Source organism: Lynx canadensis, chromosome B3, assembly GCF_007474595.2.
Source record: "Lynx canadensis isolate LIC74 chromosome B3, mLynCan4.pri.v2, whole genome shotgun sequence".
NCBI lineage: Eukaryota > Metazoa > Chordata > Mammalia > Carnivora > Felidae > Lynx > Lynx canadensis.
In genome coordinates, this window is record NC_044308.2 from 27,805,473 (window position 1) to 27,830,103 (window position 24,631).

Consider the following 24,631-nt stretch of genomic DNA (forward strand, 5'->3'; position numbering starts at 1 on the left):
TGCAAAGCCATAAAACATGCCCAGGGGCTGGCCTAAGACTATACTTGCAAAAAGAGGAAACTGGGAGGGCCTGAGTACCCTGGACGTGACAAATGATAGGGAACAGGGAAAAAGACAGCAACTTAATGGACAATGTGGAGGCCCAGAGATATCCTGTTTAGGAACCCTTTGGCAAGGGCATCCAAAACTATCCATGAGGTTACATGCTCACCGGTTGGTAGAGCCATTATAGCAGTAGTTGGGCAGGAAGTCGTAATTGAGTTCCCAGAAGACATGGAGGGTGATTCTCCCGTATGGCGCTGATACATTGTGGTTGGCCTCCCGGAACATGGCGTCAAAGCTGTCCAGTGTCAGGTACCTGTTTAGCAGCTTGTGGGTCATGCGGTTGATTTCCAAGAGGCCATCCAACTCCTATAGTACCACAAAGACAGGGGTGTGAGGACAGAATTGAGCCCAGCTCATTGGCCCCCATTCCTTACATGGGCAGTGCCATGGTGCTAGGGTGGGCTGGGTAGGAGAGAATAGGATACACAGAGGTAAGGCTGGTGAGCTAGGCCAAAAATATACACAGTGGGGGTCTAGTAGGCCACAGGAGCTTGCTTCTTACACCTAAATTCATTATGTCCTCTCCACTCTTTTGGAAACACCCCTCCTAACCGTGGTCACACCTCCAGGGCAATCATCCTTTTTCCACTAAGGAAACCTCTGCACTGCCCCCTCACTGGCTTCCAACCACCCCTAGGGCAGAGACCACTAGGATGCATCCACCCCTGCCCTGCTGGCACGCTATGTGTCCTCAGGCATCAGCCTGAGTCAGCCTCTCTTACTGTGCACAGCGACAAAGCACAGTCAGCAAGTGCATTCACAGATAGATTTCCAAACTTCTAATTTGCTCATAAATATACCTAGGTCTGTGTTATCCACTGTAGAAGCCAATGGCCACATAATGGCAATGAGAACATGGCTGGTCCAAACTGAGGTGCACTGTGCATGTGAGTTACACACCAGCTTTAAAAGACCAAGTATGAAGACAAAGAATATAAGATATCTATGTCAGTCATCCTGATTCTGTGGAAGAATATGAGGAGCACTGCTCACCCTATGTAGAGATGCTTGAACCCAAGTTGCTGAAGCCCAGTGCTCACTGACGCCTCTCTTGTTCTAGCCAAAACTGCATCTTTAGTAATGAACAATCTTCCTTGTGTTCTTACATGTTCACTAACAATGTCTGAAGCCTTCATTCTTGGAAGATCTATTTGGTTTGGCATAAAATCCTTAATTCTCATTTCCTTTCCTTGGCTTTTGGCATGAATAGCTGTAGACAAAGCTCTGAAGACAAATTTTCTTTCCCTTATCACTCCGCTCAGATATCCAGAGAATTTTTTCTTTTCCTTTAAAATCTAATACTTCTACAGGGGCACCTGGGTGGCTCAGTTGGTTGAGCGTCCGACTTCCAACTTAGGTCATGATTTTGCATCTCATGAGTTGGAGCTCCACATCTGGCTCTGTGCTGACAGCCTGGAAACTGCATTGGATTCTGTACCTCCCTCTCTCTCTGCCTCTTCCCCACTCATGCTCTGTCTCTCTCAAAAATATAAACATTAAAAAAAAAAATCTAATACTTCCACTGAAATATTCCTTGGTATTGGCCACTTTGGGTCAGTTTTCCCAGGCACATGCCACAGGCTTTTAATATATATTTATACCATGTACTAAATTTTATCCACGTTTCCTGGAAACACAATTTTCAGGTCACACTGCTTTGGTTTTTCTCTTCGGAGACCCTTGTGATATGTATTGTATGTTGGATATTCATTGTTAATCTTCTATATGATTTTCTTTCAAATCCTTTTTCTCTGTGTTCATTTCTTTTTGATTTTTAAAATTTTCCTTTTTTAAAAAAATTATTTATTTAGAAAGAGAGAGGAGCTGGGGAGGGAGGGGGGAGGGAGAGGGAGAGGGAGAGGGGGAGAGAGAGAGAGAGAGAGAGAGAGAGAGAGAGAGAGAGAGAAAGAATATCTCATGCAGGCTTTGTGCTGTCAGCACAGAGCCCAAAATGGGGCTCGAACTCACGAACTGTGAGATCATGACCTGAGCCAAAACCAAGAGTCAAATGCTTAACTGAGCCACCCAGAGGCCCCAAATTTTCTTTCTTTTATTCTCTTGCCATAGTTAGGTGTAATTTATTCAAGGTTAGGATTATTTGTTCTTTGAAGTCATCTTAGAATTGCAGCCAATAAGAACAGACACTAAAAAACGATACTCAGGATAGGCCAAGCTCGAGTAGTGCAAAGCTTTTGATTTCTATGCAAAAACTGAACCTACTATTGGCTCAGTTTATCATAAGGACAAAATTAAAATTAGCTCCAATCCTTGTGACCAGTTTCTGCTGAGCTTGACAAAGGGGAGAGCACTTACAACTATGGATGTCAGGTCTTCACTTTCAAATCGTCCAATGGCCAGTTCCAGAGACTTATACATGGCTGCTGAGACACGCTGAGTAATCAGGCGATTAAGGTCTATGGATCTGCCCAGGAGCTGGAAGATGGAGAAAGGAAAAAAGAATGAACAATAAAAAACAAATGTATATATGCATATGTATATATGTATATGTATATCTATATACTTATACACCTATACAGATATTAAATATATCTGTTCCAGAATCCAATTCCAAAAGATAAAACAAATAATACACAAAATGTAAACATTTTAGATCAAATTATATATATAGGTGTCATGATCAAATACTCTACTTTCCTAGAGCTAAAATTCCTTCAGGTCAAAACCATAAAGGACTTTTGTAGCATCCTTTGCTGAATTTATACTTAACATCATGGAGAGAAACTCTAAGTTTCACCACACACCTTGAAAATCTGGGTCTGTCAGTTAGGACCCCTCACAATGGTGTTCAGGACCAACCCCCACTACAGAGCAGCCTGCACATGCCTAACTTTCACAGTATTACAAGAATGAATAAGAGAAAATTATTCCCTCTCTACATCAGAATCCTAAAAACATATGTGTTTCTCAATATCATTTCAATAACATAAACATATAGATACAATCCTGGTAGAAAATGTCTCAAAATGTGAATGGTAATTATCTGTAGAATTATATGCATTTTTCCCTACAGTTTTCTGTATTTTACTCATTTTTCTGACATATTGTTTTTAAGGAAACAAAAGTAAACAGTGTATTTTTTATTCTTTGTGCTGGCCAAGAGAGAGCTCCTCTGTAACACTCAGCTGACAAGTGTTTCTCACCTTCATTCCTTCCAAGTTCTGAACTTTGGGCTCTTTGAGAGGACCCAAGCCCTCTGGGGCCATGCCTTTCCCCAGAGGTAGAATAGGACAGGGTGCAGAGTGCTACAAATCTTCCTCTGTATTTCAGGGTATCCAAAAGAAACTGTCTTTAAAATCTCAACACTTTACAAGGATGTCTCCACAGTAACACAACATACTGACATCTATTAATACCCAGTCAGCTCAAAGAAAACCACACTATTTCCAGTGCTGGCTCCATGCCTCACCATGCCCAGGAGAGGTCTGGCTCACCTGCACATGCCTCTGCTTAAGCAGTGTCTCATAGCGGTTAGATGGCGGGAGATGGATCGTTGCCCCTTGATTCTTGCATTCTGATCGTAAACGTTTATCAAGAAGCAAACTAGTAGAGAGGAAGAGAAGACATTTCTCATATGCTGTGAATTTTAATGGAAATGTCAAGTAACCCAAGATTTCATGTCCAAATCATAAACCACATACCTTCCTGCCATAACCTTATAATATGCAAATATCTGGTCTGCCAGTTTATAAACAAATTGGTCAAAGCATAGATTCACCTGAAGAAAAAGAAAGCATGTATTAGATTTTTATTCCCTAAAGATCAAATAACCCAACTTCAAAAAAAAAAAAAAATCTTTTGATCTAGCAAATTCCACTTTTGGGTATTTATCCAAAAAAACTAAAAACACGAACTTGAAAAGATATCTGCACTCCCATGATCACTGAAGCATTATTTACAATCACCAAGACATGGAAGCAACCTAAGTGTCCATTGATGGATGAACATATAAAGAAATTTTGGTATATATATATATATATATACACACACACACACACACACATATATATACATATATATATGTGTATATATATATATAATGGAATACTATTCAGCCATAAAAAAAGAAATCCTACCATTTGCAACTATATGGATGGACCCTAAGGGCATTATGTTAACTGAAGTAAGTCAAACAAAGAAAGACAAATACAGTACAATCTCATGTGTGAAATCTTAAAAAAAAAAAAAAAAAAAAAAAAAGAGGGGGGAGGGGTGCCTTGGCGGCTCAGTCGGTTGAGCTGACTCTTGATTTTAGCTCAGGTCATAATCTCATGGTTCATGGGATCAAGCCCCACACTGGGCTCTGTACTGACAGTACAAAGCCTGCTTGGGATTCTCTCTCTCCCTCTCTCTCTCTGCCCCTCCCCCACTAGCACTCACACCCTCTTGCAAATAAACTTAAAAAAAAAAAAGAATGCACAGAAAACAGACTGGTGGTTTCCAGAGGCAGGGGTAAGGGTAGGCAAAATGGGTGAAAGTGGTCAAAAGGTACAAACTTTCAGTTATAAAATGAGTAAGTTTTGGGAATATAAAATTAAAAGAAAATCTTTTGTTAAGGCAAACAAAGGCAATTATTAGCAAAGAGAGACAAAAAACAACCTCAATTTTTTTTTTAAGATTATTTGTTTTGAGAGAGCAAGCATGAGCAAGTGGGGAAGGGGCAGACAGAGAGGGGAGGGAGAGAATCCCAAGCAGGCTCTGTGCTGACGCAGGGCTCAATTCCACAAACCATGAATGAGATCATGACCTGAGCCGAAACCAAGGGTCTGACGCTCAATTGACTGAGCCACCCTGGCACCCCAAGAAATAAACTCATTGTCTAACACCAGCAGATTAAATATATTATGGTGTGGCCAGGAGTGACCACTACACAGCCACTGGAATTATGTCAGAACCTTTCTTACTGATGGAGAAAAACGCTTCGTGTCTCTTAAAGGCAAAGGAGTATGAAAAAGTCTCTCTTTATCAAGTGTTCCCAGTGGTTTAATTGTATTTGGGTTCTGCTCTGCCACCAGGCTGTGTGTCCCAGGAACTACTGTGTGTGGTGGCATCCTCTGGAGCATGGCTGGCTGCTCTAAGCACTGAGGTTGGTGAAGACACATAGGATGGATAAACCCCTATGACTCCACCCCTAAAACTGTATTCTCCCTTGCAAATAGGGTTAGCCTCCCCACCCCACATGGTGCTCACAGGACACCATGTGCTCAAAGGGGAACCACTACAGGACCTGCAGGTGTCTGCCCTTAAGAAGCGTTTTCTAGTTTTTACGAGGAGGCAGAGAAGGAAATCCAGATGCACAATGTAATTTGTTGAGCTTTAAACTGTCTTATATCTTAAACTAGAAATTTTTTAAATTTTCTCCTTAGAATTATCTCCTTAGCTACATGTAGAAAAATTTAATAATTCCACTTATAGGAATTTGTCCTCAAAAAATAATTGAACACAGTTAAAAAATTAGGTGCAAGGAAGTTCATCAAAGCATTACTTACAATATGCAAAACTAAGAAACTAAAATGAAAGAAATAAAATAGGGGTTGGTTCAGTGCATCTACTATGTAGATGCACCTGCTTTAAACTGTGTTTTTAACAGAAGACAGGTGAGGAAACAGGTGCTTATGACATGCTGTCAATCATCACATGTGTAGATGCAGAGAGAAAAGTACAGATAGGAAGGTTTACTACAAAATGTTTATTTCAAAGTTCATTCTATTGTTTAAACCTCCTGTACTATTAAAGAAAATCTGCTTCCTGTAACACTCAGAGAAAAAGGAAATTAAAGTTTGTTAAAGGTGCCTGGGCCCTCACCTCTGCTTCAATTTCGTCGTAGAGAAACTGCTTGTTGAACCTGGTGAGGGCATAGTGTGCGCTGTCATTGTACAGGTCCAGGGAGTAGAGGACGTACCTGCAGAGGGGGCGAGTGGTCAGCCCAGCCTTCCACAAAGGGCTTTTCCGCTCTCACATCCCATACTCCAAGTGAAATTTAACATTCATTGCTGACCTCTCACATGAGGAAAAACAGTTCTTAACTTCAAACACCAAACTAGGTTTTTGTCCAGGATCCTAATGGACTAATAAGCCAGACAATCCCACAGATGGGACACACTTATGGAGGTCATGCCCAGGGCCCGTTGGGTCCACAAGGGCCTCCTGTAGCTGCATCTTCTCATTTATGTTTAAAGTTTCTCATCACAGAATACAGTATTTTTTATAACCACAAAAACAAGTTATTTTCTTATTTCTAAGAATGAACTGTCTGACTTAACAAGAAAAACATAAAGGTCCTGGGTCCTACAGCTGACCATGACCATGACCAGCATAGCTTTTGAAAGCCCCTTTCCCTCTGCCCCATGTCTGGACAGAAGGCAGCAGCCAGAGGTCTCCAGTAATAAGGATCCTCTGAGGGTACAAGGCCACTCCCACCTCACAGCAGGGAGGCTGTGTGAGCAGTGGGGTCAAGTTCAACTCCAAAGATGCGACAAAGAGGCATGCCAAGTCCTCTGCATTAGATTTCCAGTGTTGTAGAACAGAGGATATGGCCACTCCAGAGAAAGTGGAAGGCCATCCTCCTGACCACCACATAAGAACTGATGTGCATAGGCAAAGACAAAGACATTTGCTCTGTGTGTCAAAGAACCTGCTGGGTCAGTTCCCAAGAATACCTTCATGGACCTCATATTTTCAAAATCTCTGATCCCCTCTGTTGGCCCTGAGTCCTGACCACAAAACAAAGCTGTTCAATTAATACTTTCTCTCCCAAATTCATCTGGCTCAGAGGCTGTGCCACACGAAAGGCCAGGCCACATCTCCTTTTGCTGATCTTAGCTGAGTCCCCAGGGCCTTACTTGGACATGGTGGGACTTAGTGACTTCTGCTATGTTCCAGTTGGAGTCTAAAGCCAAGAAACCCATTACTTGTATTAATCTCTGAAGTCTTACCCCAAGTATGACAACTTCAAATAAAGTGCTGAAAACAGTTCAGCCCCTTCCTCCCTCTCCCAAATCCCAAATGCCACCACGGACCCTGGTTACCACAAATAACTAAAACAGGCCCACAGGGCACTCACTCCATCATGGATGCCTCCTTGGTCTCTAGGATGTGGTCCGTCAGGATCCAGGGCATGGACATCTCAATGGGGAACTGGATCCTCCTGCCCATTGTCAGCTCCAGGAAGAACTCTCGGAACCACAACTGTGAAAGGTCACAGCACTGCTGCAGCGTTTCTTGAAGGATTCAAACGACATCATGTTAATCTTCTGCAAGCAGAAAAGACTCAGCAGGACAATCTCAGGTGGGAGGGGGGCATGTGTGAGATGCTGACTCTTTCAATCTCAGCCGTGAGCCATGCGGGAGCAGATATGAGCAGGGAGGGGTCACACGGCACCTCACACTAGGGATGAGACAACCACAAAGTGGCTGCAAGCAAAGCCACCCTAGACATTGCACATTCCTGCTCACAAAAAGAGAAGATTCAGCATCTGGCCCCTGCTGGTCTGGTATACCACCACCTGCCAATGGGACCTTGTCAACCCTGTGAGCTTCTTTTGAGGGACTGGGAAGGGGGAAAATGGCCTTTTTAAAAGGAGAAATAGGGGCACCTGGGTGGCTCAGTTGGTTAAGTATCTGACTTTGTCTCAGGTCATCTCACGGTTTGTGAGTTTGAGCCCTACGTTGGGCTCTGTGTTGACAGCTCAGAGCCTGGAGCCTGCTTCGGATTCTGTGTCTCCATCTCTCTCTGCCCCTCCCCCACTCACACTGTCTCTCTCACTCTCTCAAAAATAAGTAAACCTTAAGTAAATGAACAAATAATAAAAGGATAAATAAAAACCGTGTTACTTTATTTTAGGATAAAGATGCAGCATTACATGCATACTCAATACAAATCTATCTAATGCAAAACAGAAATTTTTTTTTAAAACAATGTTTCCAGGTGCCTGGGTGGCTTAGTTAGGCATCCGACTTCTTGGTTTTGGCTCAGGTCATGATCTCGCGGTTCATGAGTTTGGGCCCCGCATCGGGCTCTGCACTGACAGTGCAGAGCATGCTTGGGATTCTTTCTTTCTCCCTCTCTCTCTGCCCCTCCCCACTCCTCTCTCTCTCTCTCTCTCAAAATAAATAAATAAACTTTAAAAAAAAGTTTCCATCATTTGACAAGTGAAAAACAAAAGCCTTACTATTTACTCCAAACCCACTATACTCCCAGCCAAGATAGAGGCTTCCTGCTCTGAGGAAGCTGCTGCAGCACTGGAGTAAACACAGACTCCACATTGACAAAGGGTAGCCACCCAATGCCCTGGTCAAGGTGATTTGCCACCTTCCACACATCAGTGCTCATGGAGGTTGTTTCTCATATTCATCACTATCTTGTTCTCGAGCCAGGTGACAGATGACATTTGCCTGTGTTTCTAACCTTGTATGGGTTACAAAGGCTTTGCATGCAGCTCACAGAGCCAGCTGCAGGCCCACGGCCCTCATCTTTCTAAGGGCCGCCACATGGAAGGAGCCCTGCCAGCCGTGCATTTAAAGCGACAGGCAAGGAAATACCACGAAGGTTACAACATGGATCATCGTCTGGGTGTATGAGGGACCACAGCAGGGATGGTCAGCAGAAGCATTCTAGACAGTGTTAGTGTTAGAACATGCTGGGCCAGACGCTGGTCAGCAGTAGCTCTTACCACTGAAATTAATCAAGTGAGTGTAGAAGAATGACTCTCGATGAAATTTTTCTATGTCCAATATGGTGGGCCCCTCAAGGCTACTTCTCAAGGTTTTCTTGGAACCACTTTTGTCTGCAATGAGGGACTCTAGCATGGTTCTCACCATGTAAAGCTGCATTATCCAAGGAAACATTTGTGGGGGAGAAAATATACATGGCACATTAGTTATACCAAACTCAGATAAACCACAAGAGAAAGACTACTGTGCTATGCCCTGACCAGAGCCAGGCTGCAGCAGTAAGCCTACCACTATGCCAGCTCCTCAAAGTGGGTCTGGGCGCCCATCTAAGTAGCCAAGTTGGTGCTGCCTGTGAGAAAGAACTTGTAACGGAGCAATTCACCTCCGTGCCATAATGTCAACAAGAAAAACAAATGATGTCTTACCACCAAAGGTTAAAAGAGGCGGATAGGTGTAGGACTGCCTCAGAAACGCGTTTACCACATGCAAGAGTCTTTCCATGCCCAAAGACTTGAGCTGCCTCAGCAGCTCGGCAGAGCTCAAGGACTCCGCCATGGTGCGCACCAGGTAGAGCTAGACATGGACAGATGGGGGGAGAGGTGGGAGAGAGCCGTTAGTCACAGGACACACACATCATAGGGTGGGGAGACACACATGGGAATGGAGGGTGGGAAGGGTGCATGCACACTGGACAGAATCAGGACAAGCGTCTTCCTTGGGTGGGCCAAATGCTTTCCTCCCAGATATTTGAGAGGTTTCATTTACAGCCAACAATGTGTTTTGCTGGTAGTTCTCTGAAAGACTGGCAAGAAGGGATTATAAAAGCCCTCAACAGAAGAATGATGAGTTAAGAAGTACTACATCCCAAAATGGGAAGAGAAAAGCAGAAGGACATACTAAATCAGATATGAGAGTCAGAATAAGGCTGCTTTTGGGGAGCAGGGGGCTGAGCATGGCAGGAGAGAGAAGAGCAGTGGTGGCTTAAGACCAGGGATACAAAAAAGGTATATTCTTAAATTTCTAAAAGTTTTATCTTCAGAAACAATCATTTTTAGGCCCAATGTAAAAATTATAACCATACATTTAAACACCTATCAGGAAACACAGCATAAATACGGACACATAGACTTTCACCCACATTTTTGTGATAGGAGTTGATGCAGTCAAATTAAGTTCTGCATGCAAATGATCAAATCTGAGAATCACAAGAATGCTCCAGATTCACTTGGGCAGGGAACCAAGGAGCAGAAAAGGCACAGGCAATACTTGATCATCTTGAGCAGAAGTGGTGATGTCATTTTACTCCCGGTCTTGCTTACCAACCCTCAGCTTTGGGTTAGCCCACTCAGGGGAACAGATAGAGCAGGGGAGCAGGGAGGATGAAAACCTGTGTGCTGGAGGGTCCCACGGCACGCCGGGGTACTTTGATGTCGAAGCCACTCTTGGGGTCCTTCTCGCCCCGCAGGGCTGGGTCATTGAAGGGCTCGTGCCCCGTCTCCCAGTCACACACGGTCTTCCTGATGGCCTGCAGAACACTAAACAGCCCCATCAAGTCATCATTGAGGCATGGAGCACTTATAGCTTCAGGACTTTTACAATCACTGCATCTCCTCACCTAACACAGCTGGAAAACCAATTTTCACACCTGATTTCCTTTGGGGACAGTGTAGGATATGATAATGGACCAGTTCAAAGTGAAATTATCTTTGGATAGACTGTTTTCTCTGAGACATTAGTAGCCCCAGAAGATCTGACTTAGCTGCAGTTTGCATCAATTAGCCTGGAAGTGGTGTTTTATTTCCTGAACACTGTCATGCAAAGGGCAACAAGAGGACAGACCACAAACATCCACCTAGGGAGCTGAAACTCGACCTCCCTTGGCTGATTCCCTGATTTCTAAAGGAACATGTCACCAACACAACTGTGGGGACTGGGTCTATGTCTCGGACACATTTGAAACATGCTCCCATCCCACCATGTGGAGACCCCCCATAGGCACCACACTTGGCAGATGTACCTATCCTATCTCGTGGTGAAAATTCTAGTTAAAACCCAAGTTACTCTTAGACTATACATTTCCCATGTGGTTAGCTTCCTACTACAGCAAGCATGAGCAAAATGGGAAGACTCACAGTATAAAATTTTATTAATGCTAAAAATCATACCAAGCCAGGTGATAAACACATCAATTATAAAGCAAGAAAATGAAATCAATACACTTGTGAGCCCTTGTAAGCTTCATTTTACATAAATGTCTCTGAAAGACAACTTTAAAAGGCTAAATATTAAGAGAAAACTAGCTCAGGATCGCTACAAGATGTCTGCAATATCTATGTATTTTTTGGCCAATTTGTAGGACAGGCCAAAAAGAACAGAAGCAAAAATACTTAAAGACAACACATTTTGAGATGGAAAATCTTAGAGGACATTTACCAGAAGGGATTTTGAAGGTTGAATATAAATGCATTGAGCATATTTATGAAAATGTAACTATACAGTTGTTTAAACTAAACTAATTCTACAGTTTTGGACTCCAAGCTCACAGGGAGGTATTACACTGAGGCTGACCTCTGGATGACATTCTTCTTCTTCTTGATGGCCTGCCTGAGTGGTTCCCGGAGGGTAACCTGGGAGAAGTCCTGCAGCGCAGCATAGACGGTGTGCCGGATGGCGTGGTTGAACACACTCTCCATCCTGCCCATTAGCACCTGCAGGCCTTTGATCATGGCAATCACCTGCAGGGGGACACATGAGTTTCAGTATGGTGGAGGAGAACAGGCTATGGCTCCTTCTCAGGTGATGCCAAGTTGCACCTGGAAGCTGCCTCCCTCTCATGCATAGTACCTTTCCTTGGCCTCCTATGTTTCTGCTCTGAAGCTGCTACCCTGTAACTCTTCTCAGGAGCTCTGGCTCAGTAGCTGTCCCTATGCCTGGGTCTGACTCCATTAGACCATGAGTGCCTTGAGGGCAGGGATGGATCTGCTTCGCTTGACATGGAGCTAACAGAGAATTTGGTGACTGACTCAAAGCACTCCCAAATGCATAAAGGCACATGCCCTGTGAAGGACTTTAAAGGAAAAAGAACAAAAAAGATTCAGGAAAGCAAATATGTTATTAGCTGGAAAAGAAAAAAGAAGTTATAAGAGTTTATAGCCCAAATTCCACTTGTTAAACAGTAACAGCATGCTAAATTAATATGCATAAAAAGGCCTGGAAGAAACTACACTAAAATGCTTAAAGTTCATCTCTGTGGCAGCATCATATACTGCGCTTACTACATACTCTAGTGTTCTATTTGTTTGCTTTAGGGATCTATTTGATGGTTCTGTGTTGCTTTTCTAATGGTGGGGGGGATTTCTGCCAAAAAAAAGGCAAATGCCCCAATTCAAATTAAAACTGATTTCAAGGGGTGCCTGGGTGGCTCAGTTGGTTGAGCATCATACTGGCTCAGGTTATCTTCTGCATAGGGCTCTGTGCTGATGGCTCAGAGCCCGGAGACTGCTTCGGATTCTGTGCATCTTTCTCTCTCTGCCCCTCCCCTGCTCGCACTCTATCTCTCTCTGTCTCTCAAAAAATAAATAAAATATTAAAAAAAATTTTAACTGAAATAAAATTCAAACCACTTTGAATGAAAATGAAAACACTACATATTAAAAATTTATGGTATGTGGGAAAAGTATGCTAAAAAGTAAAATTTTGAGCTTTAGAGGCATACATTAGAAAACAAAAATGTGTGAAAATAATAATAATCTAATATTCATCATAAATCTACAAAAAGAATGGCAAAATTACCCCCCCCAGAACTAGAGGTAAATGAAAGTAAAAATTAACAAAACAGAAAACAAGCATATCACAGAAGGTGATCAATGAAGATAAAGCTGTTTAAAAAAATAAGTAAACAAATAATAGAATTGACAAATGTCCAGCCAAGACTAATCAAGAAAAATCAAGCCACAATTACCAGCATTAAGAAAGAAAAGGGGATGATTACTGATGGGGGAAACAAAGGCAAGAAGGAAATGGCAAATAAAATTAAAATTCCTTATAACCTGCAGCCATTGACAAATATAGAATAAAATGTTTCTCTAGGAACTCCCTACAGTCTTAATGTTCATGCTTTGCTAAAGGGAAAAAACAACCTTAGCTTGACAAGAGCTAGGCCTCCAGGATCTTATGAGTCTTCTTTAGCACAAGAAAATCCTACTGGAAACTTCCTCTAGACTTTACATCCCCCCAACTCCCAAGTATGTAACTATTCTATCCTCAGGGTCCGGGACAGCTCTTCCTGCCCATGGGTCCTGTCCTGTGCTTTAATAAAATTACCTTTTTTGCATCAAGGATGATGCAAGAATTCTTTCTTGGCCGTCAGCTCCGAACTCTACCATCACCCCAAAACACCTTATCAACTGTCACACAGTTTATAGGTATTAAGAGATTATGTGACTATATGACTATATCAACATAAGATAAACATACACGTCAAAGGAATAGAAATAGAAGTTCAGAAATTTACACATTTCTATCAATTTGCAGTCAACTGATTTTCAATAAGAGTGTGGAAACAATTCAACAGGGAAATATTCCATTTTCAACAGTAGTGGGATAATTAGATATCCACATGCAAAACACTCCTACGCAGGAAAGGATAAACTCTGAGGACTGAGATAATCAAACCCTGCATATTCCCAAGAAAGCCCTGTTTTTAGGACTGGCCCTTCCTTGGCCAACTCCTAGGAACTGAGCTCTGAGCCTCCGAATATTCTGAAAAGAGTGTTTGTGGCTACCTAAGGCTCTGGGCCACTGCAGTACCAGTGTGACTAGATAGTTTATACCAACAATGTAATTTATGGTAAACACCTATTTTTGCACTGGAGTCTGGAGTCTGAGCAGCTGAGGTCAATCATGCAGGCATGCTGCATGCCTACACTACTGACCTACATTATTGACATTATTAACCCCCTTTATTGAGGTTTTTTATTAAACCTGGACACTAAGATCTTGGGTAAGGTTCCCTAGCTGGCAACATTTTTCTCATGCTGCCATTCATCTTTGCCGGGAAAATAAAGTACATCCTGCACAACTGCACTAGTAGGGGATACCTAGAAGTTTGCATCTGGTTTCTCCTAGACTATGCCCAGGTGCCTTTTGCTGATTTAAATCTGTGTTGTTTTGATGAGGGATCATAAGGCAAGCTGAAGGCAAAGTACAGGCTAACAGCGGCCCCTGGACCCACCCAGGTGGAATATGTGTAATATTCCTCAGACACTCCTGGCTACCCAAGAACAAAGGAAAGGGGTTTAAGTGCTTGCCATGGTGATACGGGAAACAAAGGCAAATAAAAAATTAAATTCCCTTACTGCCTATAGCCCGTTGACAAGTCCTTGAAACTGGCAGAGTGACCTCCTTCTAGGAGCTCAGCTGCCTCAATGATGACACTTTGCTAGGGGCAAAAGAGAATCTTGGCTTAACATTATCCTGACCACCACCAGCCCACCCCCCACCCCACCCCCCGAACCTTTAAGTCTACTTTAACATATAAAAATTCCTTTGGAAACTTCCTTTATCTCAACTTCCCCAAGATATACACTGGTAATCAGACTCCAAGCCATGACCCCTGATATATATCGGAAGGGTCTCATGACTGAGGTTTTACTAAACAGTAATAAATGGTGTTTTCCTAATAGCAGCTAGCCCCTCAAGGTCCTGGAAACCTTGCTTCTAAAATTCCTTAGAGACTTACACTGTCCCTGCCCCCTTGCCAACCTGAGGGTATATAATCAGTTACCTGTCACAATCTCAATTCACCTCTTTCTGCCCAGGGGTCCTGTCCCTGTGCTTTAATAAAATCACCTTTTTACACCAAAGACATCTTGAAGAATTCTTTCTTGGCCATCAGCTCCGAACCCCCATCATCACCCCAAAACTTCATCACTTCCACTGTAATAAATTATAACTTTGAGTAGAACAGCTACTCAGTCCTGTGAGTCCTAGCAAATCAAGCCCAAGGGCAATTTTGGGAACCTCTAACACAGCGCCTACCTCACCATATTAAAAAACTAACTCAAAATGCATCACACATTTAAATGTAAGAAGCAAGACTATAAAATTCTTATAAGAAAGATAGGAGTAAATCTTCATGACTTGGGTTGGGAAATGGTTTCGTAAATATAAAACCAAAAGCATAAGCAGCAAAAGAAAAAATAAGTAAACTGAACCTAATTGAAATTAAAGACTTTATGCTTCCCAAGACCCCATTAAGAAAGTCAAAGACAAGCAAAGAACGGAAGAAAATGCAAATCATGTCTGATAAGGAACTCTTTAAGATATATAAAAAACTCAATAAGAAGATAAAAATCTAATTAAAAAATGGACAAAGGATCTGAATAGACATTTCTCCAAAGATGATTTATAAATTGCCAACAAGCACATGAAAATATGCTCAGCATCATTAGTTGTTAGGAAAATGCAAATCAAAATCATAATGATAATGAGATATACTTCTCATCCAGTAGGGTGGCCAGAACCAAAAAGACAGACAATTAACAAGTGTTAATAAGGATTCTAAGAAAGTAGAACCCTCATACACTATTTATAGGAGTATACAATAGTGGTGCCACTTGGGAAAACCATCTGGTAGTTTCTCAAAATGTTAAACACAGAGTTACCATATGACCCATCAATTCTACTCCTAGGTGTATCAAAAGGAATGAAAACATGAGTCCATACAAAAGCTAGTCCAGAAAAGCTAATAGCATTAATCGCAATAGTGAAAAAATAGAAACAACCAAAATATCCATCAGCTAATAAATAAATAAAATGTGATACATCCATACAATGGGATATTATTCAGCAATGAAAAGAATGAAATACTGATACATGTGTGAACCTTAAACACATTATGTTAAGTGACAGAAGTCAATCATAGTCAGCCACATATTGTATGATTTCATTTATATGAACTGTTCAGAATGAGCAAATCTACAGAGTCACAAAGCAGACTGGCTGCCTAGGGCAAAAGGGAGGGGAGAATTGGGTGACTGCTAATGGGTACAAAGTTTCTTTCTGACATAACAGAAATGTTCTAAATTTGATTTTGATTGCACAACTCTGTGAATATCTAAAAAAAAAAGCATTGAATGTTTATACTTCAAAACAGATGAATTGCATATGATGTAGAAAAAAAAAGTTGTTAACAAAATAAGAGGAGAATTTATTAAGAAAAACTTTACGACAAATAGAAAATTTTAGGGGCAACTAGGTAGCTCAGTCAGTTGAGCGCCAACTTCGGCTCAGGTCATGATCTCACAGTTCAGGAGTTCGAGCCCCATGTCGGGCTCCACGTTGACAGCTCAGAGCCTGGAGCCTGCTTCGGTTTCTGTGACTCCCCCTCTCTCTGCCCTCCCCTGCTAGTATCCTGTCCCCCCGCCCCCTCTCAAAAATGAATAAATGTTAAAAATAACTTTAAAAAATATTTACAAAAAAATTAGAAAAATTTAAAAGATTCTTTGAAAACTCCCTGAAAATACGACTTACCATCCCTGAAAATACAACTTTCCAAAACTGATATAAAAAGAAATAGAAAATGTCATGGTAAAGAAACTGATCACCAAAAACCATCACATAAATGCTAGCAAACATTTAAGGAAGAATATGAACCTTACACAAACGACTACAGACAATACAGAAAGAAGGGAGCCCTCAATGAATTGTTTTATGAAGCCAGCATCCAGAAAACTAGAATGGATGGTTATAAAGAAGTAATGTTACCCATTCCACAGGTGTGGCCTGAGCACAGACTTCCTTCCCTAAAGTACACCATAAAAAGGGGAGAACAGGGGTAAGGGGAAGGTGTAGGTAACTTCATAATAGAGAAACCTGATAATACTTCCTTGGCCAGGTGATCAAGGTCAATACCAACAGTGATGAGTTTGTTGACCACATGTACCTTTGATGTGATATGACTGAAATGGTGCTTTACCTCTGTGATCCTCTTTCCCCAAACCTATAACCCCAGGTTAATCAGATAATACCAATGGAGAAACATTCTACAAAATACCTGACCGGTCATTCAAAACAAAGACAGTCTGAAAAACAACCCAGAGGGGCCTAAGGAGATATCACAACTGAATGTAATGTGGGATCTTAGACCAGAATTAAGACATTATGGAAAGACTAAGGAAATCTGAATAAAATATGGACTTTAGTTAATAATCATGTATCAATATGGGTTTATTAATTATAACAATACTAATATAAAATGTGAAAAATGGGTGTGGGGTATACAGGAACTTACTGTATAATCTTTGCAATTTTTCTGTAACTCTAAAAATATTTTAAAATAAAAGGTTTATTTTAAAAGCGATAGTAAAAGACAGTTTCACTCATCAAGTTTGATATAAAAATCCTAAGCCAAATATTAGCAAACTGTATCTAACAATATATAAAGAGGATAATCTATTATGACTGAGTTGAGTTTATACCAGGAATGCAAGGCTACATTAAACCTGGTCAAAACAAAAAAACAAAAAGACAAACCAACCAGTGGGGGGGGGGGGAGGACCCTCACAATCAATATAAATTAACCACATTAACACATTAATGGAATGAAAGAGAAAAGTCACAGGAGTACCTCAGTGGATGCCAAGTGTTTAATAGAAGTAATATCAACTCATAATAAAATCTCTTAGCAAATAAGGAATTGAGCACAAGTTCCTTAAACTGATGATTGTTGGCATTAAGAAACCTGTAGCAAACACATTATACAGTGAAATGTTGAAAGCTTTCCCTTTGAGATGAGGAATGAGACAAAGCCTAGTGCCTCCTATTTAACAAGTAGGGATCCTACCCAGTGTGATTTAAAAAACAAATAAAAATGGAAAATTGGGATAAATAAAACTGTCATCATTTTCAGATGATTATATAGGTAGAAAATCTAATGGATAATTTATTACAATTAATAAATGAGTTTAGACAAGTTAGTAGATATAAAGAAAAATACAAAAAATAATTTACATGTTAAATAGCAGTGACAAACATTTAGAAAAAATTTAAAATATACCATCTCATATCAAACACCTAGAAATAAAGCTAACAAAAGATGTGGAAGAGTTTTACAGATTATAAAAGAGAATCTAAATAAATGGAGGGATATATATCATGTTCATAAAAGACTCCATATTCTAAATTTATCAATTCTCCCTAAAATGATCTATAGGTTTATTCATACATCCATAAAAAATTCCAACAGGTTTCACTGTGAGATATGAAAAAATGATTCTAAAATTTGTATGAAAATACAAAGGGCAAGAATAACCAAGGAACTCTTGAAGACAGAAAAGCTTGCTTTACCTGACACAGAATCAACTTACAGTAATTAAGAAGGAGGTGGTGTTAGAACAAGGATAGACCAATTAAAACAATGGATTAGAAAAGTGACCAGAATCACACCCATATCACACCCATATCGCTTGACTGACAACAAAGGTGGCAAGATGGAGCAATGGGGGCAGAAGTGTTTTAAAAACTAACCTGGGGTGCGGGGGGAGGAGAGGGATGCCTGGCTGGCTCAGTTAGAAGAGGATGTATGTGACTCTTGATCTCGGGGTTGTGAGTTTGAGCCCCACGTTGCGTATAGAGATTACTTAAATAAATAAAAATAAACTAACTTGGGGTGAACTTCAGATCTAAATGTGAAAGTCAGAATAATAAAACATCCAGAAGGCAGTAGAGGAGAATATCTTATGACCTTAGGGTATGCAAAGTTTTCTTAAACAAGACAAAAAACAGTCCAATTACAAAAGAAAAGAAACTCAATGGCACTGAAATTAAGAACTTCTGTTCATCAAAAGGCTCATGAAGACACTGCAGAGCTGAGGGAACACAGCCAACATATGTGAGAGCAAAGAACTTGGTGACAACAGCTGGAAACACAGGGGGTCCTCTCAGACCACCAGGGTCCACATTTTGTTCCTCTTCTGCCCCCTCCCCCAAGATGTGTCCTACTCCCAGATACTTGTGAACAAACCCCTGATCTTCACAGGGAGCTATCAATACAGAAACCAGAAACTCACATCCTATTTTATTGTTCTGCTGACAACTACAACAGATACAAAGGGCTGTCCTATACAGAAGCAACAACATGAAACTATTCATTGAATTTTACTCAAGATTTTGCCTCTGCTTTGAATGGGAAGACAGTCTGAGGCCAGAGTCAAAGGAGGAAAAGAAAGCAAACCTCACCTCCACCAGGGCGAACTTCTCCTCACTAGTGTAGTTGTAGCGGGTGGCACGCTCATACTCCTCAGCATTGTCTGGGCAGTCCTTGTTGGAGTACTTGTCCGTTGGGTGCACAAGTTTCCATGAATACTGGTGTGGTCAGAAAAGGGGGAGACATCCACACTGAATGTAAAATGCTTACCTTCTGGTCTGACTGACATGGCCATCACCAAAGTAACCAAAGGTTAGTCTTTTAATATTAGCTGCATCTGAAAATCACACACATGCATGCATGCTCACACATACACTATGCACACATACACATACACACACACACACGCGCACACACACACCAGAGTTCATCTCCATAAAACTGCAAAACATTCTAGCCATGTGACTTCAGGTTTAAGAAATATATCAGGTAAAATGTCCAGGATATTTTGTGTTGAATATCTAAAACTAGCCATTTCATCACCACTTCTTTTTAAAATCAGCTCTTCAAATGATCATGTGTTCATCTGATTTAATAATTTTCATCTAATCAAAGTAAACAAGAGGAGGGAAAATCTTCCAAAACTTACAGGTATCCAAATCTTCATATCACATCAGAAACTATTTTAGTAATGCTAAACAAAAGAAACCAATGGCTGGAACTCCACAGAGAAAGTGTTTTAAAAAAATGAGAATTTGGGGCACCTGGGTGGCTCAGTCAATTAAGCATCTGACTCTTGATTGCTTAGGTCATGATCTCACAGTTAGTGAGATTGAGCCCTGCATTGGGCTCCACGCTGGGCATGGAACCTGCTTGGGATCCTCTTTCTCTCTCTCTTTCTCTCTCTCACTCTCTCCCCCTCTCTCTGCCCCTCCCTTCCCTCTCTAAATAAATAAATAAATAAATAAATAAATAAATAAATAAATAAATAATAAATTGCATGAGAATTAAAAATCATAATGGTACAAATTCTATCTAAATGTTTTAAAAGATAAGACTTTTTTTATAAACAGACAAAACATATTCTGAGCCATCTTAGAAACATTTAGACTGATACACATTTTTATTTCTAGGGTTAGAAATAAAAAGCCAATTCATTCTCGAACAAAGACTAAAGTTAATGCAGAAAAAATATCATTTAGTTAATTTCTTGATGGCCTTGGGAAGAAAAGCACTTGTAACCAACCAGGGGTAGATGTTCTTTCAGGTCTCTGCATTTCCAAATAGAAGCAAGCATAGAGTGCCTACCACTTCCATCACGTGAGCACTCCACTGAGACAGCAGCTGCAGGCCCTGAAGCGCCAGGTCAAAGAGTTTCCGGTACTCGGTATCTGTTTTCTGAGTCTCCTGGCGGCCCGACCCTGTGACAACCTAGAGCAGCACAGGAACATCAAGAAGTTGCCCTACATCTAGAAAAGTCACTTATGCATTTACCCCATGACCTATCAGACCCACTGGGAATCTACATTAAAGGTGCATTTGCAAAACTACAAAATGATGTAGGCATATGAGCCTTTACCATGACAAAAGGCTGGCAACAGTAGAGCCCTGATAATGGACATTCTGCAGCTCTCAAAGAAGAGAATGTCTCTGCAGACTGTGCTGGAGAGATCTCTAGGACATGGTGTTAAGAGAACCACGTGCATAGTTATGCTTCTACTTAGCTAATAAAGGAAAACATGCACATCGTGTGTATTTGCTTATATAAAAAATGAAAACCTAAATTTATTTTTTCTACTTTTTTAAAAGAGTTAAAAAAAATTTTTTTTAATGTTTTACTTTTGAAAGAGAGAGAGAGAGAGAGAGAGACAGAGTGTGAGCAGGGGAGGGGCAGACAGAGAGGGAGGCACAGAATCTGAAGCAGGCTCCAGGCTGTCAGCACAGAGCCTGGAACAGGGCTCAAACCCACGGACTGTGAGATCATGACCTGAGCCGAAGTCTAATGCTTAACTGACTGAGCCACCCAGGTGCCTCTGAAAACTCGTATTTAACAGTGGCTACCTAGGGGCGCCTGGGTGGTTCAGTCGGTTAAGCGTCGGACTTCAGCTCAGGTCCTGATCTCTCAGTTTGTAAATTCGAACCCCGCATTGGGCTCTGTGCTGACAGCTCAAAGCCTGGAGCCTGCTTCTGACTCTGTGTCTCATTCTCTCTGCCCCTCCCCCACTTGTGCTCTCTCTCTGTCTCTCAAAAATAAATAAATGTAGAAAAAAAATTTAAGAACGGCTACCTAAAAGACAGGAAAGTGCAGGGTGGAGAGGAATATACCTCCTTTTGTACCTCTGACTTTGGAACCACATAAATATTTTATATAATTATGATATAAAATTAAATTAGGGGACAAAAGCAATCCTTAAAACTCAAAAGCAAAATGAAACAATGAATTAAAGTGTGTACTTGAATTGGGTGCATGACTGCACAGAGGAACTAGGTAGTGCAGGTATCTGACAATGAGCTTTTTTATTATAGTGTAAGTGCCTGGCATTAAGCTTTTGATTGCTGAGGCATCTATTTCAAAAACATCCATCTAGAATAAACACAGTACCAGCTACATAAGTAGATAAAGAGCCAGGTAGCCCAATCTATGAAGTTCCCCTTCTAGAAAGCTCTTGGTGACCTACATAACTCATCACTTGAGTGACCCACTTTACTGCCCTCATTCCTGCTCTTATGTTTGAAATTTGCCAATAAAGAGTAAACCAATGAAATCCTAGGTACCCTACACCCTGGTCTCTTAATAAAGACAGAGCTCGAGGTCCACACTCCACTGTTATTTCACTTTGTGGCCCCAGGCATGCCATGTGCCTTCCAGAACTCTGAGTACATATGCCTTTTTCCCCCAAAGTTCCCTGATGGTTGTTGCTGAGGTACATCTTGCAGTTGTAGTAAGAACCACAGGGCCTGTGCAGCCACAGTATTGGCTCTGCTCGGGGACATGTCTATGGAGACTGCCAAAGATAGGTGAGTCCCTCAGGTATCACTATCAGGAGGTTGAGACCAACAAAAACCACTTCAAGTGACTTTGAAAAACAATGAGAAAGAAAAGAAAGAAAAAGAAAGAAAGAAAGAAAGAAAGAAAGAAAGAAAGAAAGAAAGAAAGAAAGAAAGAAAAGAAAAGAAAAGAAAAGAAAAACAATGATTTGTTCTCTAACCCTAGAGGGAGAAAATCTAAGGACAAAATTAACTACAAAAGAAATCTTAAAATACTTTTTAGTAATTATATTGTCATTATAATATATTATAACATCACATATAACAATATACAATTATATTGTTTCTAGTAATTATATTGTTATTAGCAGTGCTGGTATTGCTATTTTAAGACTGGTAAGTGTATACTAAGATAAGACATCAAGTCAAAAAATGCTGTAGTCAAATTAAGAACCAGGATTTTCAGCATGAAAGGGAAAAAAAAAAGAATCTGAAGTAGATTTACTTCAAAAGAGTATTCAAAAAAGTTTATTACTTAGATGATGCTAGAGAATCAGTTATTTGAAAATGTGATATGCATAGTAAAGGAATCCAGCTCTGACCTGTCTCTCCTGAAGGAATCATACATGCAGAGCAAGAAGGAGTGAATAGAGTACCATCAGGTTGCAGCCCTAATGAATTCATACATTTGGCAGTGAACAGTGGTTGTCTACAACCCAGGTGAGACAGCCAGCACTCTAGCCGACTGCAGCGCAGCAAATTATGGGCCAGGTGGCCAGATGAAAGAGGAGTCTAATCAGGCTCCTGAATCTAAGAACCAACGCAGTGGAAGCACAGGGGACATGATGATGAAGGAGCAAAAGGCAAGCTGAAGGCAAAGCACAAGCTCACACCCCAGTAGGATATGTGTGACATTCTTCAGGCACTCCTAGCTGCCCAAGAACAAAGGAAGGGAAAAACAAAGGGTTAACTGATAGAGATCACAGTCATGTAGGACGAGTCTCCGTGAGTTTGCAACTGTCTCAATGATTTATAAGAAAAAAGGTAATCTCTGGAAACCTACAGACTGTTTCCTGGAGCCTTAACATTACCCTGCCCTCCAAAGGATAGAAAATCTTATGTAGGAGGATCAGCGTAGCTCAGTCAGTTAAACGTCCAACTCCTGATTTCATTTCTGATCATGATTTCGTGGTTCATGAGATTAAGACCTGCGCCAGGCTCTACTGACAGCATAGAGCCTGCTTGGGATTCTTTTTCTCTCTCTGCCCCTCCCCTGCTTGCATGTGCACACAACCTCTCTCTCTCTCTCTCTCTCTCTCTCTCTCTCTCTCTCTCTCTCTGCACCTACCCTGCTCACACACACACATACGTGTGCAATCTCTCAAAATAAATAAACTTAAAAAAAAACCCAAAACATCTTATATAATTAGTCACTCCTCACAACCCTAGTGCAGCTCTTGCTGCCCATGGTTCCTGTCCCTGGGCTTTAATAAAACCACTTTTATGCACCAAAGACATTTCAAAAATTCTTTCCTGGCTGTTGGCTCTGAACCCCAACACTTCAAACCATATCAATGGCAAATGACACCACAGGGAGTAAGAGACACACCAACCAACTATGGTGCACAAAACTTATTTGGGTACTGAGGCAAACAAACTTGGAAAAATAAACCATCTGTGAGTCGATAGAAGACACTAAACAATGATTTTAATATTAAGGAATACTTGATTTTTTTTTAAGGTATGATAATGGTACTACAGCCATGTTTAAAAAGAGCCCTTATCTCTGTAAGACACATGGAAACCCAAAGGAGAGGGTGGTTGGAACCTCTGATCTATATACAGAGCAGAAGCACACGGGTATGGAGTTGCTTTGGGGGTAATAAATGTTCGAATATGGACTATCATGGTAGTTACACAATTCAGTGAATAAACTAAAAACTTTTGAATTGTACACTCTAAATGGGTGAATTGTATGGTATGTGGATTAAATATCCATAAATCTGTTTAAAAACAAACTGTGCAGGGGCACCTCGGTGGCACTCGGTAAGTGTCTAACTCTTGATCTTGGTTCAGGTCATGATCTCACAGTTCGTGGGTTCGAGCCCTGCATTGGGCTCTGTGCTGATGGTGTGAAGCCTGCTTGGATTCTGTCTCTCCATCTCTCTGCTCCTCCTTCGCTTGTGCTCTCTCTCTCTCTCTCTTTCAAAATAAATAAATAAACTTTATTTAAAAAAAAAACAACTGTCAGGGGCGCCTGGGTGGCGCAGTCGGTTAAGCGTCCGATTTCAGCCAGGTCACGATCTCGCGGTCCGTGAGTTTGAGCCCCGCGTCAGGCTCTGGGCTGATGGCTCAGAGCCTGGAGCCTGTTTCGGATTCTGTGTCTCCCTCTCTCTCTGCCCCTCCCCCGTTCATGCTCTGTCTCTCTCTGTCCCAAAAATAAATAAACGTTGGAAAAAAAAAAATTTTTTTTTTAAAAAATAAAAAAAATAAAAATAAAAAATAAAAAAACAACTGTGCAGCATTCAAAGACAGATCTCTTTTTTCTTATTCAAACCGTTAATGTAATTATAAAGGTATGACAGCAGAAATCAGAGGAAAAACAGACAGGAACCATACATGCTATCAAATGCACCTATTTTTAGGGTAGAAATCAACTCTATATGTTGTCTGAGAGCTTTCCAAGAGTTTGGTTTACAA

The 24,631-nt window shown here is 41.0% G+C and overlaps 1 protein-coding gene across 2 annotated transcripts in view; it reads right to left on the reverse strand.

Annotated features, from left to right (window-relative positions):
- The window catches only part of CYFIP1 (cytoplasmic FMR1 interacting protein 1), a 133,933-nt gene that overhangs the window by 46,792 nt on the left and 62,510 nt on the right, over window positions 1-24,631 (reverse strand). Inside the window, exons 12-22 of one of the 2 annotated variants that reach the window (XM_030317599.2) lie at window positions 20,252-20,374; window positions 19,036-19,161; window positions 11,365-11,531; window positions 10,184-10,331; window positions 8,796-8,949; window positions 7,187-7,343; window positions 5,929-6,025; window positions 3,765-3,841; window positions 3,558-3,666; window positions 2,419-2,538; window positions 212-411 (exon numbers count right to left, since the gene is read on the reverse strand). In XM_030317599.2, coding sequence (XP_030173459.1) covers window positions 212-411; window positions 2,419-2,538; window positions 3,558-3,666; window positions 3,765-3,841; window positions 5,929-6,025; window positions 7,187-7,343; window positions 8,796-8,949; window positions 10,184-10,331; window positions 11,365-11,531; window positions 19,036-19,161; window positions 20,252-20,374 — 1,478 coding nt within the window. Of the gene's footprint in view, window positions 1-211; window positions 412-2,418; window positions 2,539-3,557; window positions 3,667-3,764; window positions 3,842-5,928; window positions 6,026-7,186; window positions 7,344-8,795; window positions 8,950-9,221; window positions 9,370-10,183; window positions 10,332-11,364; window positions 11,532-19,035; window positions 19,162-20,251; window positions 20,375-24,631 lie in introns of both variants that reach the window. The other variant, XM_030317600.1, reaches the window with a different exon arrangement.